The 26675-nt window shown below is 38.3% G+C and overlaps 1 protein-coding gene across 2 annotated transcripts; it reads left to right on the top strand.

Moving 5' to 3' along the window:
- The first annotated feature begins 26 nt into the window (after positions 1-26).
- FANCB (FA complementation group B) lies at positions 27-24588 on the top strand. Of its 2 annotated transcripts, none has more exons than XM_032618707.1 (9): positions 27-128; positions 6849-7898; positions 11083-11235; positions 12299-12385; positions 17733-17861; positions 20226-20389; positions 20858-21294; positions 21415-21652; positions 22371-24588. In XM_032618707.1, the coding sequence occupies exons 2-9, from the start codon at positions 6966-6968 to the stop codon at positions 22783-22785; spliced, it is 2556 nt and encodes an 851-aa protein (XP_032474598.1). In that variant the 5' UTR covers positions 27-128; positions 6849-6965; the 3' UTR covers positions 22786-24588. The 2 variants fall into 2 exon arrangements, with proteins under 2 accessions (XP_032474598.1, XP_032474596.1); XM_032618705.1 differs by having other exon boundaries at positions 22538-22668.
- Positions 24589-26675: the final 2087 nt, after the last annotated feature.

Raw genomic sequence — 26675 nt, 5'->3', positions numbered from 1 at the left:
CGCAGCCTCCGGCCTGGGCCTCCCAAGATGCAGCGCGCGGGCGGGAGGTTTGGAGCCTCCTGGCGCTGAGCGGTTTTGCGACGTTGGGGACGTGGCGGCTACGGTGTGCTGGAGCCTCACACGCTGAGGTAGGGCCGGCGGCGTGTTCCCTGACCCAGCCTTCGCCGAGGGGGTGGCGGCGGCGCAGGGTTTTGCTCCCCTAGTCCCTTTATTGCGGAAGAGCGCGAAGGAAGTGGGCTACCCGGGGCCTGTGCCCACACTTCTCTGGAAGGATAACTAGATTATTCCAAGTGGTTACTCTATTCGGGGATTATTTCGCTTGACACTTTCTTCACCTCTGCAGCATCTTTCTCACTTGGAGGGTGAAATACTTAACAGGGAATATATCTTTGACATCTTTAAAACAGGTATATAGAGTTAAAAGATGTAAAGTGTCTTACGGTTTATTAATTAAGGTAGTGCTCAGCCGGGGCAATTTTGCCCCCCCGGGGGACATTTGACCATGTCTGGAGACATTTTTGGTTTTCGCAACAGAAGACTACCAAGAAGTTGTAAGAACGGTCCCCATATTCCCACCAGCCATAGTCAGCCACGATGGACACTCTTTTGCCCCAAACTTTGTTTATATGTTCACTTTTTTTAATGGGGGAAAAATGAACATTGTTTAAAAAGTATTTGAATACGCTCTTGAAATAGTATTTCAGATATGGCTAAAGCCTCTCTCTAGCTCCACTCCCCTACTCAGATATTCCTCTTCTGCAAAATCAGTAGTCATTGGGATTTGGCATGAATCTTTGCACCTTTGCTTTTTTTGCTTTGGACCAGGCTGCCTAGGTTTGAATCCTGGCTCTATCACTTCCTATCTGTAGGCCTTAAACTCCATGCCTCAGTTTCTCCATCTGTAGAATGGGATAATACTGCCTACAGCATAAGGACGTCATGAGGAATGAATTAGTCCGAAGTGCTTAGAACAGTGCCTGGCATAGAGAGAGCAGTCAGGGAATACAGCCATTGCAGGTAAACAAAATATATCATGCTGTTTTATGTGTTTTGATTTTGATACATAATGTACTACAGTATACATTTTTCTTCAACTTAATTTTTTTCATTTGACTTTTGAAGTCTAGCCCCAAGGATACACATCTAATTCATTCCTTTTAACTGTAGTATGATATTCCATCTGTATTCATTCCCCTATTGGTGGTCATTGAAGTTCTTGCTTTTCAAAAAAAAATTGCAAATAACGGCAAAGTGAACATTCTAGAGCAATGTCTTTGTGCATTATTATGTAGGATTATTTCTCTGGGTTCATATCTAGAAATGAAATTGCTGGGTATATGCATTTCTGTTTACTGCCAAATTGCCTCCCAAAGTCTCCCTTTAATTAAGTACTTGTAATGATTTCCTAACTGATGGCTCCTCCTCCCATCTCAATTCACTCCCCCATCTTCAAAACTGTCACCAGGATCTTTATTATTCAGAAGTACAATCCTGTGATTTCTTTTTTTTTTTTTTTTTGCGGTACGCGGGCCTCTCACGGTTGTGGCCTCTCCCGTTGCGGAGCACAGGCTCCAGACGCGCAGGCTCAGCGGCCATGGCTCACGGGCCCAGCCACTCTACGGCATGTGGGATCCCCCTGGACCGGGGCAAGAACCCGTGTCCCCTGCATCGGCAGGCGGACTCCCAACCACTGCGCCACCAGGGAAGCCCCTGTGATTTCTATTTTTGAAATCTTTCAGTGATTTATCACTGCTTAGAGAAAGCTAGAATTCCTTAGTATGGTATCAAGAACCTTTAATTTAATCTTTCCTGATTCTCTTAGTGGACCACCATCTCTCCACATTCATCTACATTTCAGGTACACTAAGTGTTGTTGGGCAAGGGAAAGGGGAGACTGATTCTGGGCAAGCCCCAACAAATGACCTAGGTATATAGGTAGAAAAAGTTTTAACAGTGGACCCATTCTGTAGCCAAGTTAATTTACTTAGGTAAACAATGTCCTATATGTTGGAAAAATGATATCTATGGGTATTATGCTCATAAGTTTATGTTTAATATTATTAGGTGAAGTTTTTAGTTGGGAGTCTTAATTCTATCTTTTTTCCAAGGGTAGAATTCCAAAGACACTTTCCATTGGTCGCAATCTATCGACTGGTTTCTTAAGAATTTTATAGCTTTCACCTGCAGATAATATAGTGTCTTTTAGGATCTTCCTGAACCAGACTTGTAGTTTATTTAAGAGTTCTGAAATTTGTAATGCCAAATTTTATTATTAGCATTGAACGGGAGCATTGTTTATTTGGTGGGAGGCTGGGAGAGAAGGGTGATAATTCGTTGCCCATCTACTATATTTAGGTTAGCATGTATTGTTTTTCTAGTATACTCACACATCTGTTGCCATTTTGTATGTGAAATATATACAGTCAACTTTGATGTGTGGTAATACAGAACAGGAAAGCTCAAATTAACTACCTAGTATTTTACAAATAATCTGCATCCAAATCTCCCCTCCCTCCTTCCCTCCGCCACCCTCCTCCAGAGCTGAAACAGGAGGTAAAACTTAACTGGTTTGAGTTACCTGTTTTATTCTGCAGCCACTGTTATAAGAGTACCAAGTAAAAAGTCAAGTGACTAATAGGCTGGAATACTAAGCCTGGTGTCCTGATTTGATTAATCAAGGCTTGTTTATATTGGTTTAAGAACCTCTAAATTGAACCTGGGTTTGTTTCCAGATTATTTCTATCTGAAAAAAGAACATTACCACTTATTCCATAGCCTTAAAGGTTTGTCTTATGTACATATACTCAGAACTTTTACTTTTAAAAAAGATGTTGCATAGTATAAAGTAAAACAGGTATTCACAGATATGTGAGTTCAGTAAGCCTTGAGATAACAGAAAGTTTGAGGAAAAAATTTATCTTTATAAATATATTATAGTTTCTAATTTTTAACCCTGAAGATGGTCCATTTAGAATAACTTACCTTAAAAATGTGCATGTTTTTGCAGTAGTATTTAAAAGTAAAAAAATAATGACCTTTTATGTAACAGTTATGTTTTTTAAATCTATTTGAGTCTAAGTCCATGAGAAGAAGTTTGCTTTTTGCCTAGAGCTCATGCTAAAAGCATGTTGGGTTAGGATTATAATAGGATAATAGGATTATAATTTAGTAGTGGCTTGCACCCTTTTATCTCTATGTCATTCATACGTTCAGTATACTGTTTCGCATCTGTCTTTCCAGGTAGTAGTTTAGGGATCATAGATCGTAGATCTGGGGGATGCGGAGGAGTGGCGGTAAGTGCGTGCAAAGCTTTTAAATTAGGGGACAGTTACCCAGTCAAGTTTGTGTTTTAGAACAATAACTGAGGTAGGATAAATGAATGGATATATTGCAGGGGAGAGAGACTAGATTAAGGAAGACTGATTAAAGGGCTTTTATCGCAACCTAAATGAGAGATGAAAGCCTGAATCATCATAGTGGCAGTTGGATCAGAGAATTGGAAGAAAGAAGTTTCTAAGTTAAGGAACTTGGTGATAGCATTAAAACAATAGAATGTAAGGGGCCTGATTTTCCTAACTCATTTCTTTATGAAGGTGCAACAATACATACTCCAAAGATTTTTGAAGGGGATGGTTCTGTGACCTTTTACTTAGTGATCCTCCTTACTCCTGTCACACTTGGGTGTTGGTGAACAAGAGCATTGTGTTGATGACACATTAGTTGTGACATTTAATATTAAAATAACAAAATCCTTTCCTGGACAGAAGGTATTTTTGGTTGTTTTTAGTATTAAGAAATCTGAACACCTTTTGAAGTGAGTAGGTAGTAAAAGACAATGAGTGTTTTTAGATCTTTACCTCAGAATATATAATTTATATTTATAATATATAATGCTAAAAAAGAATATATCATTTAGTGCTAAAAAAGGAAACTTTCTTAGAAGTCTTCTAAGAGGTCTGAGATGTCTGTGGGAAATTTGAAATAAATTAGTAGTCATACATTTTGATGTAATATAACCAATATGTGTATTTCCTTTCAAGTAAAATGTAGTTTCATAATTAAAAGCCACACCTTTGGTTACCCTATGTATCTTCTTTACTGATGAAGCTGAAACTACTCTGGGGTACCTGTTGTCCCAGATCTTCGCATGAATTGCTTAACAACAAGCCAGGAAACTGGCTTCTGCTAGTTTGTATTATGATCTAGTATCTCCAGTTACTTCACTAATACTTCTTGAAATTCTCAAAAGCAATATCATCAATTTGATTTGGAAAAAAACCCCAAATGCCATAGAGGAATGTATTTATCTGTTGCTGCATAACAAATTACTCCCAAATTGAGCAGCATAAAACAACAAACATTTATTAACTTAAAATTTCTGAGGACCAGGAATTTGGGAGCCGCTTAGCCAGGGTGGGTCTGCTCAGGAAAGCTTGACTGGAGCTGGAGATGGGATCCTTGGAAGGCTTACTCACATGGCTCTTGGCAAAAGGCCTCAGTCCCTTGCTGGCTGTTGGCAGGAAGCCACAGTTCCTTGCCACGTGTACATCTCCGCGGGGCTGCCTGAGTGTCTTAATGATACGGCAGGTGGCTTTCCCCAGTGCAAGTGAGCCAAGGAACAGGTCACTGAGGAAACCACCATGCTCTGTCACCCAGTCTTCTGCTGTATTCTGTTGGCTTGAAGTGAGTCATAATGACCAGGCCTCACTCAAGGGGAGGAGATTCCTTCTTGATGGAAGGAATTTCAAAGAAATTTGTGAGCATATTTTATTTTATTTTTTTGGCTGTGTTGGGTCTTCGTTGCTGCGCACGGGCTTTCTCTGGTTGCGGCAAGCTGGGGCTACTCTTTGTTGCAGTGCGCCGGCTTCTCATTGTGGTGGCTTCTCTTGCTGCGGAGCACGGGCTTTAGGTGTGTGGGCTTCAGTAGTCGCAGCACGTGGGCTCTAGAGTGCAGGCTCAGTAGTTGTGGTACATGGGCTTAGTTGCTGTGAGCATATTTTAAAACCACATGTATTTGGAAGTTAGACAATAAGGTGCAGCATCTCCAATTCGAATGTAGATGCTGTCTAGTCTGCTTTTAAGGAGAATTCCCTCTAAATCAAGTCATTTCAATAAAATGCAGGCTATATTAAGTTAAATTTATAGATTAATGGTTCAGTGATATTTTTTCTAATTGGACTCTTGGTAGATTTTTATATTAAAAGAACAAAACCTAAGCCTTTGGAGTTTGCTTCTCATTTGAAAGAGGAAAACAATATTACTTCCTTGTACGTGACCTAGTTTTCATTTATTTCTAAAGTACTTTATTTTCCTGGTGTAAGTGATCCACAAATAAGAGAAAAGAGAGAGTATGAGTTAGAGTTACTTATAGTGAGTGACGGGAGACATTTCAGCATTCACAGACCATTAAGTATGCAACTATGCTGATGTTTCTAAGATTAGGTACTGTATGAACCAGAGCCAGCCATGATGATGAGAATGATAGTAGCTAGCCTTTATTAGCACTTTCTATGTGCCAGCTTCTATTTCAAGTGAGTTATATTAGCTAATTCCAGCACCTTGTGGGGTAGATACTGTTACTACACCCCGTTACATAGATGTGGATGTGAGGCACAAAGGGGTTAAGAAACTTGCCATAGATCACACATCTAGTAAAAGGCAGGCCCAACATTCAGAGGGTGTTCTAAAGGTGCACGGTTCTTAGCATATGCTAAGCATTTGGTAACTGTTACAGGAGTGACTCAGCATATATAGCCACTGGATAAAGAGACATCAACATCTTTTTCTTACATGTTTTCTTACATGTGTTCAGTGGAGGGGGTGTTCCTTTGTTATGTATTCTACTTTACTGATTCTCTCAAGTTGCCTTTCTTATAACCAGTGTTCAGAGTAAGGGAATGTGTGCCAGGACAGTGTAGTGGTTAAAAGTGTAGGTTCAGGAGGCATTGGGCCCCTCTTCCAAATCTAGTGCCATTGCTGATTAGCTTTGTAAGCTTGGAAGAATTTTCTGACCTTTGTTAGACTACGGTTTTCTTGTTTATAAGATGGGATAATAAGAATACTTACTTTAAAAGAGTAGTTGTGAGCTTTAAGTGAAATAATGCATGTATTGTACCTGGCATATAATAAGCGTGAATAATTGATAGCTATTATTTAATTCTTGTGTTCATTATAATAATGATACTCTATTTTGATCCTCTGTTTTATAGAGGATCCTCTATTTTATAGATCCTCTATAATCTCTATTTTCTTCTACTTTGAATGAGGATAGTGACTTCCTTAGGGTGTAAAACTGCGCTGTTTTTGCAAAGTAAGATTTAAGATTTATTTCTGTTACGCTTACGGATATTTTTTAAAGCCATATTACAGCATCTCCTGTTTTTCTTTCTGGGCTTTCATTTTGGCCATCGAGTCCGTTTGAACTCCTTTCTCAGGGAAGCAGGAACCCTAGCGCCTGAGTGCTCTAATTTGAATCCTTGACTGACTGAGTTGTCATTGTAGAGGGACTAAGGCCGACAGGGAGAAACCAGATTAGGTTGGTAGGTTTGAGAGACAGAAGTAGAACCCTTAAGAAATTCCCTGAGCCAGAGAGAATGTGTGCAGTTCCTTATAATAGAGCCCCCACACCTTTTAATAGATGCTGTTAACACATTCGGTTATCTTTTGTGGTGTGGTTATTTGCATTCTTTGCAAACTGTGTTTTTTAACGGCTGTACAGAAATAATATTTGGGATACAGTTTTTTGATAAGCATGACATTGTTAAAATAGCATAAAAAGCTTTAAAATGTCAAAGTTTATAGTTACCTATGTGATGGTTCTCTAACAAAAACATGCGTTTTCTTTTCAGCTCTGCCTACTGGATGGCAGTTTCCCTCATTTCATTTTTAGGTTTAGAAGCATCAACTGGAATCGATTTACATTTGAAAATTGGACTTGATACTGTGGCTTTACTAGCAAACAAGCAATGTCATCTAATGAACAAGAAAGGCTCTTCTGTTATAATGGAGAAGTCCTTGTTTTTCGTTTGTCTAAAGGAAATTTTGTAGATGAAGGGCCTACAAAAACAACTGTGTTACATGTCAGAAGAATGGTATTTGACAGAGGAACAGGAGTATTTGTTCAGAAATCCACTGGATTCTTCAGGATAAAAGAAGAATACTCTCATTTAAGAATTATAGGTTGCAACTGTGTTTCAGATTTCAGAACTGGAATTAATCTGCCTTATATTATGATACAGTGCATTAAAAAGAGTAACGTTTTCAGATATTTTCTACTATTTCTTCACAGTACCAATAAATTTGAAAAGCGTTTGAGTTTTAGCCTACACTGTGAGTTGAAGGACAGCATAAGGATCCTTAATGGCCCTTTAGTTTTATGGAGACATGTCCAAACATTCTTTTATATCTCTTCCCAAACTGGCAAAGTTGTTACTATGTCCATTAAGTTTTCCTCTATTGAGTGGGCAGGGGAGATTGAAAATGTAGGTATGGTTTTGTTAGGACGAAAGAGATGTAACTTATCTGAGGAAGGATGTACCCCACAGCCTTCAAAATCAGACTATGCAACTTGGAATACTCAATTTTGTGTATACTCGCTCGAAAGGGAAGAAGTAATAAGTGATACATACATTATCCCTCCTGTTTATACCAGTGTGATAACATGTGTGCATGTCTGTGCAACTGAGATTGTCAACAACCGGTTAAGAATGTCGCTGATTGCTCTTACTCAAAAGAATCAGCTGATTTCATTCCAAAATGGGACTCCTAAAAGTGTGTGCCAGCTTCCGTTTGGAGATCCTTGTGCAGTTCAACTTATGGATTCAGGTGGAGGAGACCTCCTTTTCGTCATATCCTTTAGGGCCAGTGATGCTTGTGCTGTTTGGGAAAAGAACTTTCAGGTATGGTACCTTTTTTTTTTAAAGAAGATGTTGGGGGTAGGAGTTTATTAATTAATTTATTTATTTTTGCTGTGTTGGGTCTTCGTTTCTGTGCGAGGGCTTTCTCTAGTTGTGGCAAGCGGGGGCCACTCTTCATCGCGGTGCGCGGGCCTCTCACTATCGCGGCCTCTCTTGTTGCGGAGCACAGGCTCCAGACGCGCAGGCTCAGTAGTTGTGGCTCACGGGCCTAGTTGCTCCGCGGCATGTGGGATCCTCCCAGACCAGGGCTCAAACCCGTGTTACCTGCATTAGCAGGCAGATTCTCAACCACTGCGCCACCAGGGAAGCCCCAGGTATGGTACTTTTAATCATTCAGTTGGCACAGTCTTAGACCTACTAAGCATCCCTGTGCTTCATAGGGTTCATCCTGGAGTCTGATTATCCAAATCAATTTTTAGTGCTGCACTAAAAAGAAAATCATATATGTTACATCAGTCCTTTTTCTTAAAATTATCTGAATATTACTTGATAAGGATTTTGCCTTGCGATTTTGAGTCATAAAACCCTTGAGTTTTGGGGAATACATAAATACATAACAACAATTATCTATTTATTTGTCTTTTACTATAACTTTTTAATTTTCATGAGTTGGTAATAATTGGCTTTGTATTTTTACTTAGAACAAGATCATTAACCTTTCTAGAAAACTCAAATCAGTTATTGAGCTTTTTTTATTTTTATTTATTTATTTTTTTTTGCGGTACGCCGGACTCTCACTGTTGTGGCCTCTCCCGTTGCGGAGCACAGGCTCCGGACGCGCAGGCTCAGCGGCGATGGCTCACGGGCCCAGCCGCTCCGCGGCATGTGGGATCTTCCCGGACCGGGGCACGAACCCGTGTCCCCTGCATCGGCAGGCGGACTCCCAACCACTGCGTCACCAGGGAAGCCCAGTTTTTGAGCTTTTTAAAAGTTGGTCATTATCATTTTAAACTTAAAATGAAATCTAGAGGAATTCCTTGAAATCTATCATTGTCCCTTTAGAGAAAAATAATTGTTCTCCAGAGAAAAGTGATGGGTTAATTTTTCTAAAAACCGTTGCTTAGAGAATTTCATTATGTTACATTTTGAAACTCAGAGTTGTCCTTTGAGCAAGCATTCACATTTTATCTATATGTAGTCATGTCTTTTAATGTAAGGTTGGGAAATTGCTTTAAAATACTCACTGGTATTTGAGCATTCAATAACAAGTAAAAAGGTGCAGAAAATGAAAAGGAAGTTGGAGGATTGTAACTGTGCGTCTCCGATAATATTTCTCTGACGCTGGTGTTTTGTTAACATTGCGTCCTCCTGGCTTAAGATGTTTATCAGCACATTCATTTATGTGATATGAAGTGTTTATAGTTTAAGATCTTCCAAAGTAGTTTTTTTAATACATTATACAATCTTTTAAGTTCCTGTGCTGCTTTGGGAAAAAAAGCAGATACTGCCTTACTTGATGTGCCCTGTCCATTTAATTAGAAGCTCAATTAAATTTTCTATCACAGGACTTCCCTGGTGGTCCAGTGGGTAAGACTCCGTGCTCCCAATGTGGGGGGGCCCGGGTTGGATCCCTGGTCAGGGAACTAGATCCCGCATGCTGCAACTAAAGATACCATGTGCCACAACTAAGAAATTGTCTCTGCAAGTTTTGACAAGTATCTATGTAGCAGGCATTTCAAAATTGAGATCATTGTCAGGTATATGTGAAACAGATTGTGGTGTGTTGTAGATAGAAAGAGGCTAATATGTTCTAGAGGTGCGATGTCTTATACGGTAGCCACTAGCCGCAGGTGGCGATTCAACATTTGAAATGTGGCTGGTGTGAATTAGAACGTGCTGTCCATGTCAAATACACACCAGATTTCAAAGGCTTCGTAAAAAATGGAAATAAAATATCTCTTTAATAATTTTTATTGATTATATTGAATTGAAATAATATTTTAGGTAGATTAAATAAAATAAGTTTCACCTTTTTACTGCTACTAGAGAACTTTCTTTTATTGGCTACTGGAAAATTTAAAGTTATATATGTGCCTTGCATTTGTGGCTCACGTATATTTCTTTTGGATGACGCTATTCTAGAGCTAGAGATTGCAGGCTTGTGTGTGCATGCATGCGTGCACAGCTCTATGGTGTTTGCGTGCTGAGCACATTCTTATTACCAGTGTCTCTTCACATGGTTCATTATAGTCCATGCTATTCATGGTGGGGCAGTGGGAGGAAGGGAGTATATGAGTTTACAGCTTTCTCCCTGCATGAGTGAAAAATCACTGCTTTGGAATTAACCTTATAGGGGAAAGATTGATATTTCATTATATAGATTGAGAGTCTTATGTTCTTGCTGTAATGCAGGCTACCCTCCACCTAGAGGATGATGTATCCATGCGGGATTCTAAGTGGGAGTTTCAGCTTTTCTGCCTGAGGGAGAAGGGATTTCTGATCCCCATGGTGTTAGTTTTCTAGGGAACCAATCTGGAAGCTTTCAGCTTTATGGATCTTTAAGAAGTTGTCTTCTGTTTTAAACTTGGGGTGTCACGTTCTTGTATAAACCTAAGAAATCATTTCATTAGGCTAGGATGATTCTAGGTGCCCTACTATTAGGATCCCTCCCCTTCTGTGCCCCTCATAATGACTGTTTTGTCCTACCAGAGTTTAGGGTATTAATTAATTTCATATGGACTCTTAAACGTTATTCTGCTTTGAGAGCTCTTAAAGTGGTTGCTAGTACCGTCTAGTTACCTAATGCCACTGAATTCCTTGTTTAATTGGTTTGATCATAAATACATATCCACTAAGGCTTATGGGAGTGAGGGTCATCCTTAAATTAACCGGTTAGAGAAAGAATCTTCACTAGAGTTAGTCATGAGAAGTGTTAGAATTTATAAATTATAAACTTTTAATATAGAAATCAGGAACGTGACAGTCCCTGGACAAATGTTGATAAAGAAATGTCAGTACCTTGCTATTTATAAATTGATGACTCCTTATGTCTTCTCATCTCCCAATATCTTTATTTTAGTTTAGTTTTTAGTGTTTACCCTACCATTTTCATGGCTTGTTTGTAAGATTGAAGATGACAAATTAGAGCTACGTGCAACAAAAGGATTTAGCTTACTTCACATCTGATTTTTTTCTTCTCTATTCCTTCTTTAACACTCTCTTTCAGGTTGCTGCTAAGTGGGAGAAAGTTAGCTCAGTACTGATAGATGACTTTCTTGGAACTGGAACTGAACAAGTACTGCTACTTTTTAAGGACCCCTTGAATTCAGATTGCCTCAGTTCCTTTAAAATAACAGACCTGGACAACTTAAACTATTCAGTAAGTTCTGTTTACTTTTTATGCATTACTTAAGAACACTTTAGAAAATTTGAGCTCTTTAAAGCTTTTGACTTACCCTTTAAATATTTTTGATTTCATACTTAAAGTAAGCTTTTAGAACTTTAAAACTACATACATTGAATCTTTTAAATAGTACATTAACTCTTCTTTCAACAGATGTTATACAAATTGACTTTTTAAAAATATTTATTTTTATACAGCAGGTTCTTATTAGTTATCTATTTTATACATATTAGTGTAGGTGTTTTTGTTATAAATTTGGAATATAGTGTATCTGGTATTCACTCAAGTGACAATAATACTGTAAATTAACTTTATCGTTGCTTCTGAAAAGCACATTTTATACCAATAAACAAGATAATATTGGATTAATTAAGGAACAAAATAAAGCGAAACTACTTTACTAAAAGAAGTAACAGTTCATAATATCTTAAGATTTTGAGCATAAGGAAAATAATACTCTGGAAGTTTCAGATCTATATAAAACATCTCTGAGCCTCAGGGTTTTTTTTTTTCTGTTTTCTTTTTCCATTAGTAAAATGAGGATAATTGGTATTTTCTCTAGTTATGGGATTTTATAAAAGCCTAGTAAGCTGATACTTTTTTTTTTTTTTTGCGGTACACGGGCCTCTCACTGCTGTGGCCTCTCCCGTTGCGGAGCACAGGCTCCGGACGCGCAGGCTCAGCGGCCATGGCTCACGGGCCCAGCCGCTCCGCGGCATGTGGGCTCTTCCCGGACCGGGGCACGAACCCGTGTCGCCTGCATCGGCAGGCGGACTCTCAACCACTGCACCACCAGGGAAGCCCAAGCTGATACTTTTTGAAGCAGTATACAAATGTTAGGTGGGTGGTAATAGTGGAAATAATAATTTTTTCTCTAGTTATGAGAAGATGAGGGGGAAAATATGTATCTTGTCTTTTATATAACAATGTGTATTGTGGCACACTGCCTTTTGGATAAACTTTAATTGTATTTTGTTAATCTTAAGAATTTTCAGTTTATTTCAAAATTTCAGTTTTAGTGTATTGTTTTGTTTATTAGAGTGAATCATTGGATTACAACGAAGATGAGTTATTTGACGGCAAAGAGAATTATTTGGTGGTTCCACCTCTGGAAAGAAGATTGAAAGTTAGTGTCTTTGCTTTCTCCTTTTGCTTTTTTGGATTAGTGCTGTTCTAAATGAAGGAAAGAACATTGAAAGAAAGGTCCTTAAAGTATAAGAAACTGAGTGATTGGGAGGGAAAAATATGGTACAGGTATCCCCTGCTTTTTGAAAGTTCGCCTTATGCCACTTTGCTTTATGCCACTTTGCTTTTACGAAAGACCTGCGTTAGCACCTGTTTTTGCTAACCGAAAGAAATCCAAAGAGGACTTTCGCTTTTATGAAAAAAGGCGAAAGCGAAAATAGCGTTCAGCGTTTGTTTTGTGATGAGCCGTTACACCTCGCGTCCCGAGAAGCGAGAGTAACCCCGCCAAGCTCCTTCCTGGGGACTGAGTTTGGCATCTCAGCATCCAGCTGCCATAGCTTTGACCTGTGTCTGTGAGCACCCGTGCTTTATCTCCCATTTTTTTTGTGCATCCCTTAGCAAGATGTGTCCTAAGGTAATTGCTTCTTTGCTTTACATCATTTCATAATGGCTTTCAAAAGGTTTCATAGGCATGCTCTACTTTTGGGTAGTGGGGAAACCTGTATTTCAAAGGATCTATTTCCTTTTTTGGTACCTCTGTAAAAGCTATTATGACATTACTTATAAATGTGTCATCTAAACATGATTCCTTTTTGTCGTAAGATTATGTAAATTTAATAAGCCTTATAAGGTAAAATAGAGGCTGACTTTTGAAAACACATTCTTCCTAGTTTTTAGGATCAGCATACCATAACTCTTTTAAAGGAGCAGCAAATATGATGAATCATGACATGTTCTAAACATGATCAGTTTACCTTCAAGTTTTCCATACAAAGCTCTCTAAGTTTTTGATTTTTTTTCCAAATGTATGAAGGTAACACACATTCCCTGTAAAATACTCAGACTATGCCAAGAAATATTCAAGAGATACTAACAATTACCTATGATTCCACTACTGTGATATAACCAATTTTAACACTTTGACTTGCATATTCTTGTTGATGTTTTTAATGAATATATACAAGTTTACATGGAAATGTGATTATAAGATGCCTGTTCTTATGTAACCTGCCTTCTTTCATTCATAAAAATTTTCCAATATACAGAAAATTCATAGAATAAAAGTGATTATCTCTAGTCCCCATGTAGATTCAACTATTGTTACTTTATAAAAAATCACATTTCCTCATCTGTTTCTGCTTGTGTGTGTGTGTGTATGTACATGTATTTGTACGTTTTTGCAGAACCATTTGAAAGTTACAAATCTTCTAATACTTCACTCCTATGTGTTTTAGCAGGAATCTCCTAAAAATAAAGACATTCTCCTATGTAACCCCGATACCATTACTTGCTTAGAAAGTTAGTATAATAATCTCTTCATCTTATTTACTATTCAGTCCATATTCAAATGGCTTCAATTGCCACAAAAATGTTTTTATATGGCTGCTTTTTTCAGGATCCGATCAGTTTACACTTGCACTTGATTATTATATGTCTCATTGGTCTTTTCATCTAGAATTATGCCCTCTCCCTGTTTTGCAAAGAGTGACACTAATGAGGAGGCCAGGCCAGTTGTCCCTCCTTTCTGATTTGTCTATTTCTTTGTGTTGTCATTTATCTTTTTCCTTTATCCCTGGCAAAGTTTTTTGGTGAAGGGCCAGATAGTAAATATTTGTACTTTGCAGGCCCTTTAAAAGTTTTTTTTGCAAGTATTTTAATATTAAAGTGAATTCAGTAAATGCTTAGTGAACACATATTAGATGTGAATGTAAACAGTAGATAAATAAAACATAATGGACATAGAACCATAAAGGAAGAGGTTGATTACATTAAAAACTTCTGTGCTCCAAACAAAGTAAAATAAATAAAAAGGCAAATTATATAAAAAGAAATTGGAACATATTTGACAAAGGATTAATTTTCTTAATATAAATAGGCATTATGCTAAAACAGTATTGAGTTTTGGGGGGTTTTTTGCGGTACGTGGGCCTCTCATTGTTGTGGCCTCTCCGCCTGTTGCGGAGCACAGGCTCCGGACGCGCAGGCTCAGCGGCCATGGCTCACGGGCCCAGCCGCATCATGGCATGTGGGATCTTCCTGGACCAGGGCACGAACCCGTGTCCCCTAGCATCGGCAGGTGGACTCTCAACTACTGCGCCACCAGGGAAGCCCTAAAACAGTATTGTTGAGTATGTAAAGTGGTCCAACCTCCTCAGAAGGAAACTTGTTACAGCTATTAAAATGTGAATTGCACATATCTTTTTACTCTTGCAGTTTCACTTCTAGAAATCTGTTCTAAACATATACTTATACACGTAAGCAAAGCTGATTTTACAGGAACGTTTAAGTAGTAGTAATAAACAAAGTTCAATCAAAATCTAAATATCCATCATTAGGAGTATGGTAAATATGATATAACCGAACCATGGAATAGTGTGCAGCTGTCAGAATGATTAAGGTACCTCTTTATACGGATTGTTAAATGATGCCAAAATAATTTAATTTATGAAAGCATGACTTTTAGAAATTCCACTTCTGGTAATATGTCATTTAATTTATTTGGATCAACTCTGATGATAAAAACAACTTAAAATGATAGATGAAATATGTTTTTAATATATTCTTAAAAGCATCAAAAAGCTGGAAATATAAGAATAAATTAGCAGGCCAAACTCTAAAGGCTGGAACCCAGGGAGGCAAGCAGAACACTGATGCTACTATTGCCCTGGGAGCATTTGTATTTAATATAAAGCAAGAGTGCCCTAGTCACCTGGCAGAAACAACATAAAATCCTCTCTAGGAATACACATTTATCCTAGGTCTCTTCTGAATCTCACAAGTAATTTTTGAAAGAAAATGAGCCACCTACAGAATAATTAAGCACATGAAGAAACAAGGCATCATGATTAATTTTTCACAGAAAATAACCATTTCTATAAACTAAAATTAAATTGAAATTTAAAAAAACAGATGAGTTTAACAGTTGACTCAGAGATGTGGAGCAAATAAGCAAACTAGACTGTTAAGAAAATTATCTAGAAGGTATCAACAGAGACAAAGAAGGAAAATCTGAAAGAAACAGAGAGGGAAGGCAGGGACGTACGAGAGATAGCTGAGCGTCCATGTTGTTTCAAGTATCCACATGCTACCACTAGCTCTCAATGTGGCTCAAAACATTTCTAAGCGCTGCAAGGCCTTTTAGAGATGAACAAATCTACCTCTCCGCCATTTTGCATACAAGGAAGCAGATGGAGAGCCAGAAATGTGAGGTGGCTTGCAGAGCTAGAGCTAGAGTTCGGCTCACTGTTCTTTCCCCTATGCATTTTATTTTCCAGCCACTTGTTGGAGGGGATAAGGAGAGGCCAGGACCTTGGAGACACTTGTGCCTAGGTACAGGAATGTTCACAGCAGCATTGTTTGTAATGCTCCACAGCTGGGCATAACCCAGCTGTCCATCAGCGGGAGGAAGGAGAGGGGAACTGGTGTAGTGAGCCGATGGGATGCTACAGAGCAGTGAAAGGCACGAGCTGCAGCTACTAGCGACAAATAGATGACTCGAAAAGCGATTACATACAGAACGATTCCACTTATAAAAGTTCAGAAGCAGAACACACACACAGACTAAACATATTCTTTAGGAGTTCATATGATGATGGTAAAATGATGAAGACCAACAAGGAAGTTATCCTGAAAGGCCAGGGTAGTGTTGCCTCCGGCAGAGAGAGGTTCTCTATTGGAGAGGGCCCATGGGCTGCTCCTAAAGTGCTGCTTTTTTGACCTGGGTGTGGTTCCAGGGGTATCTACTTCATCATTAGTCTATGAACTGCTTTTTTGTCTTGCAAACTCTTCTGCACGTATGAAAGAGATCACAATAAGAACAGGAAAGCAAGATTCAGTGTCACGCAGTGCAGTGTGCTCCTCTGTTTGGTTTGGGGTAGGTCTTGTTTATGAGGAGGAGAATGAAAGCATACCTTAACATATACATGGAAAAGTTCTGGAAAGGTAAGCAATCTTTTGGCTGTGCAAATGGGATTGAGGGTCTAGGAAGGGAAGGTGAGATGTCTTTTTATGTTGTTTAAATTTGTTATCATGGGCTTATTTTCATAATTTTCTAACAAAACTTGTAACAACATAGAATATTTAAGAAGTCTAATGACACACGATTTATTCCTGGAGTGAGGGTCATGCTGAAGAGAGTAGGGAAGAGAGACCACGGATAATTTCTGAGGGTGCCCTCATTGTCATTCTGCCTGTGTAGCCTTCTCTTCCACTCTCTGCCCCTCCAGCAGCTTCACACTTGGCTCTCCACCCCAGACAGGTACATCTCACGGCCTCACAGTCGTGAGTTACTTGGCCAATGAATGATGGAACGTGAATGACGTGGAGCCCTCGGAGGTAGGCTAACAGATGAAGTTTTAAAACGTTAGGTAGACACTTTACGTGCTTTGTGCACCGAGGGAAGATAGAATTCAGTCTTTACTCTCCAACTTCTATTCATTGATAAAAGGAAAAAGAATTTATCTGCCTTAAAATGTAATTTAAAAGAAAGGCAAATGCAGGCTGCATCTTGTTTTTTTCAGTCTAGAAGAACATGTTATATTAAAAGCTGAATTAATACTTAACAGTCTCAGATATCCATCTGAAATGAAGCCGCTTCTAAATGTTCAGTGACGCGACTCTTTTTAAATTTTCAGGAGTAAAATATATTTCATGAATGTTTCATCCTTAGTGCTGAAATCTATTTATCTAGTATAATAAAAGGAATGGTTTGCTGTTTGCCCAGTTCAGAGCCAGTTTTTACCCCCTGATAGTTAAGACTGGACCCGAGCATTGAGTTTATTTGCTCAACAATTAACGTGTGACAGTTACATGTTACCTTTAAAATTTTGCTATAAAGGTCATATGAACAGAGGATTTCAGGCAGTATCAAATCAAAGGTAAGCAATTCCGTTCATAATGATACGTCTTGCTTTTTGAAGCAGAAATTATTTCAACAAGCAAAACAGTTTTCTTGTTGGAGTAGGAGTGTTGGTAGGCCTTGCTTTTTAGTAATATTGATTGGACTTATTCATATTGATTCATTACTTAACTCACTAGTGAAACAGATGCAAATACATTGGCATTCTCTCAATTTGATATGTAAACTATTATAATTATTTGCTGTGTTTATTTTCCTTTGTAATTAGAGACTCAAATTTTGTAAATAGTTTTGCTCTGAGACGTATTCTTTACTTGTTTGTAGAAAAATGAATTAATAAGCAAATTTGGAGAAAATACTTACTGAATTATTGGTACGTTCGGTTTCATTTATTGTGTCTCTGGCAATGATTTTTCTTTATACTCTACAGGTTGGTTTGGTTTCTGTTCAGGAATTACAGCAGCATCTCTTGCTTAAGGAAAAAATTATTTCAAAATCTTACAAGGCTTTAATGAACCTGTTTCAAGGGAAAGATGATAGTACATCAAGTGCAGAGGAGGTAAACTTGATCATGTGACCGTTTTATCATTTTATGAATTGAAAACCTATAAGCTATTGAAGAGTTCTATAAATGAGAATATTGGAATATATTAGAAAATGCTGCACAATGGATCAAGAAGCAAAGTGGCAGGGATTATGTAATGGTGGGCTTTTATGACATTGAAAACTATTTGGTTAAAAAGCCAAATATTTTACCAATTTGCAAATTGTTCTGTAGGATATTAAAATCTCAGTTATCAGGAACCTCGGGGAACAAGTCCTTTTGTTTAAACAAGGTTTAAATATTAAACTGTTTTATTTGTATAGTTTGAATAGAAATTACTCCTAAGTGAATTACAGTTAACCCTTGAACAACATGGGGGTCAGGGGTGCCGACCCTACACGCAGTGAAAATCCACAAGTAACTTTACTGTGGGCCATCTGTATCCCTGGTTCCCCATCTGCAGATTCAAGCAACTGGTGATCGAGTAGTACTGTAGTATTTACTATTGAAGAAAATCCACATATAAGTGGACCTGCGCAGTTCAAACTCCTTTTGTTCAAGGGGCAATTGTATATGTTTTCTGACTTCTTAAACAGAATATACTGAGTATTATTTTACCTTGTATTAATGGTGACATAATTTCATCATTAATATAATTATTCTTTTAGTCTGTTGCATGGTTCATTTCTAAGGATATTTATTCCTCTACTTAATGTCCCTAAATTGCTATGCTCTTCTAGTCCTCATATCTGCTTTTTATAATTTTACTCTGGTTTCCCTTGTGGTTGACCATCGTAAGAACCTCGTCAGGTACCTTGCAGTTACTTGTGCCAGTATAGTAATGTAGAAAGTGAGCAAAAACTGCTTTGACTTCATAAAAAATAGGATTTATGCACATTCGTTCCCTACAGAGAAAGATAGCATAGCAGAGTTACAGATAAATCAAGAAAAGCTGGACATAGATACACTTGAAGTTGCATTTTCTTCCCTCAAGGCACTTTAGTGCCTTGCTTTGACTCCCTTTTTAAGATTTACTGTTCTTGTAATGCTCTTTGCCTTGTGTCTGTATTTCGGTCTTAGCCATATGATGATTTTGGCCCAAAATATGATTCCATTAACGTAAAAAACAAAAGCACATCGTCTTGCATTTCTGTATTACTGTTCTCATCTCCTGGGAAACCTCTTGCGAGTCCTTGTAGAAAGTCACTGTTCAAAGTCTTCCCATTTCCCTTCCCCACTTGACCCCGGTGATTTTGCCGGTGTTAGAAAAGGGGAAGAAATGTTACAAATTAGTGCATTGAAGCCACTGCGTACAAGGCACTGTTTGGGGCCCTTTACATTGTTAACTTTAAGAGCAATTCTGGCAGGTAATAAAAATTTCTGCGGGTTTCAGGTGAACAGCCTGCCTCAAATCTCACAGCTACTGGCAGAAGTGTCAGATTCCTAGGAACATGTTTCATTCACTGTAATGTAAGTGCCCATATCTTTTTTCAGTAATTACCACATAGAGGGGCAGTATAGAGTAGTGGTTAATGTGCAACATGGGCTCTGGAAGCAGTTGCCTCTGGTTCAGATTCCAGCTCTGAGTCTTGCTAACTGGGTGACCTGGGGCGAGGTACCTAACCTCCCTGTGCCTCAAGTTTCCTTATCTGGAAAATGTAGATAATAATACTACCGACCTAGGGTAGTAGAGTTATTGTGATGGTTAAACAAATTGACGCATGAATGGCGTTTAGAACAGTGCCTAACATATAGCAAGCATTCAGTAAGTGTTGTGTATTATTATTATCATTACTCCTCCTCCTATTTCCATTTCTATTATAAATCCATATGTGTGCGGAAATAAGTGAGTGGCCTGGTCTTTAAGAAGAAAATTTTGGCATCAATTATACTAGAATTTTTTTTAAATAAGGAAAAATAAAAGAAGAAAATTTTAGCAATAATCGATCAGCTGTCCTAAGATAGTTTAATCACTGTTATTCATACAAAAGTTTCCAGTTACAGTTTAGAGTTAGTCACTGCTAAGATAAAGATTGGATTGTTCTCAGCATGCCTTGAGCACATATTGTGAGATTATTTTTCAAAATGGACTCCAGGTTTACATCCCTGCTGGCTCTGTGTTGGGTACCCAGAGCCCTGTTTACAGTCAGGCCATGCTTCTTAATCCAAGTAGATGGTTAATTATATGTTTTATAAGTTTTATTTTAGTGAATTATGTGTAATCTATAATATATTATTGATGATAATTTATTTTTAAATATGTAAGCCATAAGGCCCAGCCAAAAGCTGGTTTATATTTTTTTTTTAGTTTTGATACATTTGGCAGGTTTTTTGTTTTTTTTTTTTTTGTAATCAGTTATTTAAACATTTTTCCATAAGGAATGTCTTGCCACTCTTTGTGGTGAAGAAGAAAATCCTGTCTATACCTTTGATGAAAAGTTATCAGATAATTTTCAAGATTCAGAACAGCTAGTAGAGAAGATATGGTATCGTGTAATAGAAGATAGCTTGGTTGTTGGAGTGAAAACCACATCTTTGAAGGTGTAAGTAAATTCTAACATGATAACATTATCTTGATGCTCTACAACAGCACTGTCCAACAGAAATATAGTGCATGGAGGTATTTCATTCTAAATAATTACCAAAATCGACTCTTTTAAAAACTTAGTAGTTTTTTTTTTCTTGTTTAAGAGGAAAGGAGAAAAATCTACCTCAAAAATAAAATACAGGCATTACTTTACCTTTCCTTTCTCCTAAAAAAATTACTTCCTTAAGTCCAGCATATTTATAACGTCTTTGCTTTCCTATTTCAAGAGAAGTGCTATTACAGAATCTTTAAAAATGTGTTTGGCTTTTACACTTAATATTCTGATATATTTTACATTTGAAATGATGTTTCCTAGGAAAGGAGAGAATAAAACTTTTTGGTTGTTGTTTGTATGGCATTTAATCATCTGTTTGATTTTAAAGAATGAGCTTTTAGAGTAAACAGAGCTCTGTATTTTTTACAGGTCCCTGAATCATGTGACTTTATCGCTGTCAATGGATCAAGCCCCTAACTCCAGCTTTCTGCTCATTAAGTGTCAAAGTAGGGTGATCAAGTTGAGTAGGAAGTCTTCCCCAGTACCAGGCTCAGTGCCATATGAAATAGGATCAGAGGTAAAAAAAATCAAGTTGAGTGTTGATAGTGCGGAAGAGAAACAGGAAAGCATTGTTTTTGTACAACCATCTGAGAAAGAGTATGTGCAGATGATTACTGCTGTAACATCTCTTTCGCCACTGTTAGCATTCGGTAATTTTTGTTGCATTGTGCTGCTACAAATTAGAGAGAGAGACAATGGTAACCATTCTGCAACTCGTTATGTTCAGTGTGGCAGAATTGCTTTAAGTCTAGAAGATCTTTCAAGTGGAAAATACCTACTGACATTTCCAAAGAAGAAACCTATAGGTAATTTTTGTGGGTCCTTTTTAATCATATACCTAATAGAATCAGAAAATTTTAAGAACTCCCTTTATGTGATAATGGGCAGAGTTTAATGACAGCACTTGTGACATGTTTTTGCCATAGAACACATGGAAGATCTCTTTGCGCTTCTCGCGGCCTGGCAGAGAGCTTGTTTTCAAATAATATCACCCAGCTATGCTCTGACTTCAATGAAGGTATGGCTCTTAGAACACATGGAATGTGAAGTTATCAAAGAATTTCCAGAAATTTGCTTTTGCAAAAGGCCAGGAAGCTTCTATGGGACACTCTTCAACTGGAAACAAAGAACACCATTTGAAGGGATTTTAATAGTCTATTCCAGGTAATGCACGTCAAATTGGAATTGGTCCAGGGAAGTGTGTGTGTGTGTGTGTGTGTGTGTGTGTGTGTGTGCGCGCACGCGCGCGCGTGCGTGCAACAGGGATCCCCGTGGTAGTGTTCTATACCACTGTGGGACATGTCCAGGTCATCGCCTGGTACAACATGAATGAACAGGTGGTCTCATTTAGGAACTGAAGCCGTTTTGATTTTATGTTTGTTTTTGGCTTTTTGGTGGGGTTGATTAGGGCCTAATAATGACTTTAAGATTTCCCCTTACTACTCCCCCACAGTGAAGTTTTAAAAATATAATTTTGATCTTATTACTCAGAGAAAGAACTTTAATCAGGAAGCAACCTGATTAATACTAACTGAGTTGGTTTAGGATATGTATACGGCTGTTCCTCTGTATCCATGGAGGATTGGTTCCAGGACCCCAGTGGACACAAAAATCCACGGATGCTCGAGTCCTAGAGGACGGCATAGTATGGTCCGCCCTCCATACCCATGGGTTCCACATCTGCGATTCAACCAACCACGGGGCTGACCGTATTTGATTGCTACAGTCTGAATTATGTCAGTGACCACATGAATGCATTATTGATTCTGATGATTACTAAAGAGTTTAGAAATGAATATTAATTGATTACTACAGTATGTTGTACGTGACCATTTTTCACTGTCCTAAGTTGTGTAATATTGTGTTTGGTTTTTTATTCCAGGAATCAAACAGTTTTGTTCCAGTGCCTTCATAATCTCAGCAGCGTTCTCCCTATAAACAGTTTCTTCAAATATCTAAAATTAGGAAGTGAGGATTTCCTAATTGGTCATTTGGGATTAGCTTTGGAGAAGGAATTGGTTATCCTTGGTTCTTTTTCTTCTGCCTTAGTTAAGGTTGAAAGCAACTTGGTGCAGAGTTGTGAAGCAAGCAAAGAAAAGACTAGTGGTGATGTGGCTGCTTTATCAGACATAGAGGAAAGCATCCATGCCTACAGAAAAGAACTTCAGAGAGAAAAGAAGCAAAAGCTGGGGACGAACCTAAAAGTGAGTGGTGCCCTTTACAGAGAAATGACTTTGAAATTAGCTGAGGTTCAGCTGAAATCAGACCTTGCTGCCCAGAAAGTGACTGATTTATAATTACAATCTCGGCTTGGTTATATTTTAGAATATTTTCCCCTGCCAGAATGTTTTGGTCCTACTTGTTTTCATCTTACATTATATGCCTTCTCTGTAAAAGTAAAGATTGAGGCTTAGTGTAGAATCTTGAAGATGCACAAAATAGCATGCCTTAGAGCAGCACTTCTCACCTAGGCTCATTTTGCCTCCCAGGGGCGTTTGGCTATGTCTGGAGATATTTTTTGGTTGTCAAAAGTAGTGGCAGGTGGGGAGGGCAAGAGAGGGGTGCTATTCAGATCTAGTGGCTTGAGGCGAGGGATGCTGCTAAACTTCCTACACAGCACAGCACAGCCCCCGACAAGGGAGGGTCCAGCCCAAATGTGAGTAATGCCCGGGGTGGAGAAATCCTGCCTTAGTGTTTCCACTTAAGACACAGGTGATGGAACAATATTTTGTTCTAAATCTTCAAAAAACCTTAAGTAGCCCTTTTATTATACTCTGCTTAGTAAAACCTAGCATATAAAAATGAGCTTCAGGTCTTCCCTGGTGGCACAGTGGTTGAGAGTCTGACTGCCGATGCAGGGGACACGGGTTCGTGCCCCGGTCCGGGAAGATCCCACATGCCGCGGAGCGGCTGGGTCCACGAGCCATGGCCGCTGAGCCTGCGCGTCCGGAGCCTGTGCTCCGCAGCGGGTGAGGCCACAACAGTGAGAGGCCTGCGTACCGCAAAAAAAAAAAAAAAAAAGCTTCAAACAGATAAACAAGGTTGTCACGATTCAGAAGTTTCTGTAAATATCAAGCCCCTGTGGAAATTTAAATGGCAGAGTGTCTAGGTGAGACCATTATGGTGGAAACCCGTATTACATTAAATTTTCTTAGAAAGCCTCTATGAAGTCTATAGGCATGTGAAAATTTGGGGGCATTTCTTTGAAAAGCATCTCTCTTTCAAAAGGCTAAGCATACCTCATAGGCCACTATTTTTAAAAAATTGAAATTGCCTTTAAGCCATCTGAAATTCCAACTCTAGGCAAAGCTAAAATGTAAAATCCTAACTAAAGTAACTTAAAGAATATGGCACTCCTTAGGGACTGAGAAATTTAAAAATAAGTGAAAATTCACTTCAGTTAAGTGATTTTTTAAGGGGTCCAGTGAGGCATTTCAAAGGGATAAAAATTCAACCTATTCTCTTTTCTTTTTGGAAAAAATAAGAATTCTGAAGTAATAAGAGAATGTCAGGAGAAGGAAAAAGACACAAAGGGATATGGGCCAAAAGGAATGTTTCTGATCCTTTTTGGTCTAAAATCCATAAGTGAGATGGAAGTTTCTGTCTCACTTGAGAGACATAAAGATGATTATAGAAACCGGCATTTCACACTTGCAGCAGTGAAGTGCTAATCCCCCCACCCCATGCCTCAGAAGTGCTTGTCCCTGATGATCTGGTGATGCAAGTGGGTTTTTGAGAAGCTAGGTTATTACTGTCTTGTCTCGGTTTTTATGGTTGTCCATATAATATGCTACCTCTTTTTTTAGTAATCCATTGCAAATTGAGTTCTATAGCTCGATTTCTATGAAATTTCAATGAAAAATATTTCAGACTTTCTGGAAATGAAAATGTGATAATTTCAGGATTAATTTTGGAAGTCAGAAAGCAATGTGTGTCAGTAGGTGTAGTGAAACTTCGCATGACATGTTCTGAAAGAACAACCAGGTAGAAAATATAGGAACTAAATTATAAAATGGAGGCTGTCAAAAAACTAAACAGAATTTGATTGTAATAGTTTATCTATAGAAAAGCTAGGATAATAAAAAAAATAGCATATTGCTTATTTTTTATTTATAAAAGCAAACAAAAGGTATTAATCTGTATGTACCAAATAACCTCTTTACAAGTGAGCTTTGTACTCCAGTATAATTTTGTTTTCTTTTTCTTCTTTTTCTTTTTTCACACACACACACTGTATTTTATTTTTACAAGAGATAAATAAACTGACAACAAGCATTGTAAATGGATGACTACAGCAAAAGCAACAATGATTGCAATTACCGAACACATTCATACTATGTCATAATATTGACATTCAGTCCAGTAATCCTCCACTGTAACAGCTCCTTTACTTTGCAGTGAAAAAATTTTTTTAACATCTTTATTGGGATATAATTGCTTTACAGTGGTGTGTTAGTTTCTGCTTTATAACAAAGTGAATCAGTTATACATATAACATATACATATGTTCCCATAACTCTTCCCTCTTGAGTCTCTCTCCCTCCCACCCTCACTATCCCACCCCTCCAGGCTGTCACAAAGCACCGAGCTGATATTCCTGTGCTATGCGGCTGCTTCCCACTAGCTATCTACCTTACGTTTGGTAGTGTATATATTTCCATGCCTCTCTCTCTCTTTGTCACAGCTCACCCTTCCCCCTCCTCATATCCTCAAGTCCGTTCTCCAGTACGTCTGTGTCTTTATTCCTGTCTTACCCCTAGGTTCTTCATGACATTTTCTTTTTTTAAATTCGATATATATGTGTTAGCATACGGTATTTGTCTTTCTCTTTCTGACTTACTTCACTCTGTATGACAAGACTCTAGGTCTATCCACCTCATTACAAACAGCTCAGTTTTGTTTCTTTTTATGGCTGAGTAATATTCCATGGTATATATGTGCCACATCTTCTTTATCCATTCATCCAATGATGGGCTCTTAGGTTGTTTCCATCTCCGGGCTATTGTAAATAGAGCTACAATGAATATTTTGTTACATGACACTTTTTGAGTTTTGGTTTTCTCAGGGTATATGCCCAGTAGTGGGATTGCTGGGTCATATGGTAGTTCTATTTTTAGTTATTTAAGGAACCTCCATACTGTTCTCCATAGTGGCTGAACCAATTCACATTCCCACCAGCAGTGCAAGAGGGTTCCCTTTTCTCCACACCCTCTCCAGCATTTATTGTTTCTAGATTTTTTGATGATGGCCATTCTGACTGGTGTGAGATGATATCTCATTGTAGTTTTGATTTGCATTTCTCTAATGATTAATGATGTTGAGCATTCTTTCATGTGTTTGTTGGCAGTCTGTATATCTTCTTTGGAGAAATGTCTCTAGGTCTTCTGCCCATTTTTGTTTTTTTTTTTTTTTTTTTTTTAAACATCTTTATTGGGGTATAATTGCTTTACAATGGTGTGTTAGTTTCTGATTTACAACAAAGTGAATCAGCTATACATATACATATGTTCCCATATGTCTTCCCTCTTGCGTCTCCCTCCCTCCCACTCTCCCCATCCCACCCTTCCAGGCTGTCACAAAGCACCGAGCTAATATCCCTGTGCCTTGCGGCTGCTTCCCCCCAGCTATCTACCTTACTAGGTTTGTTAGTGTGTATATGTCCATGACTCTCTCTCGCCCTGTCAAAACTCACCCTTCCCCCTCCCCATATCCTTAAGTCCGTTCTCCAGTAGGTCTGCGTCTTTATTCCTGTCTTACCCCTAGGTTCTTCATGACATTTTTTTCCCTTAAATTCCATATATATGTGTTAGCATACGGTATTTGTCTTTTTCTTTCTGACTTACTTCACTCTGTATGACAGATTCTAGGTCTATCCATCTCATTACAAATAGCTCAATTTCATTTCTTTTTAAGGCTGAGTAATATTCCATTGTGTATATGTGCCACATCTTCTTTATCCATTCATCCGATGATGGGCGCTTAGGTTGTTTCCATGTCCTGGCTATTGTAAATAGAGCTGCAATGAACATTTTGGTACATGACTCTCTTTGAATTTTGGTTTTCTCAGGGTATATGCCAAGTAGTGGGATTGCTGGGTCATATGGTAATTCTATTTGTAGTTTTTTAAGGAACCTCCATACAGTTCTCCACAGTGGCTGAACCAATTCACATTCCCACCAGCAGTGCA

The sequence above is a fragment of the Phocoena sinus genome, chromosome X (genome assembly GCF_008692025.1).
Source record: "Phocoena sinus isolate mPhoSin1 chromosome X, mPhoSin1.pri, whole genome shotgun sequence".
Lineage (NCBI taxonomy): Eukaryota > Metazoa > Chordata > Mammalia > Artiodactyla > Phocoenidae > Phocoena > Phocoena sinus.
The sequence above is the reverse complement of the archived record's forward strand: the minus strand, read 5'-3'. Positions and strand labels throughout refer to the sequence as shown.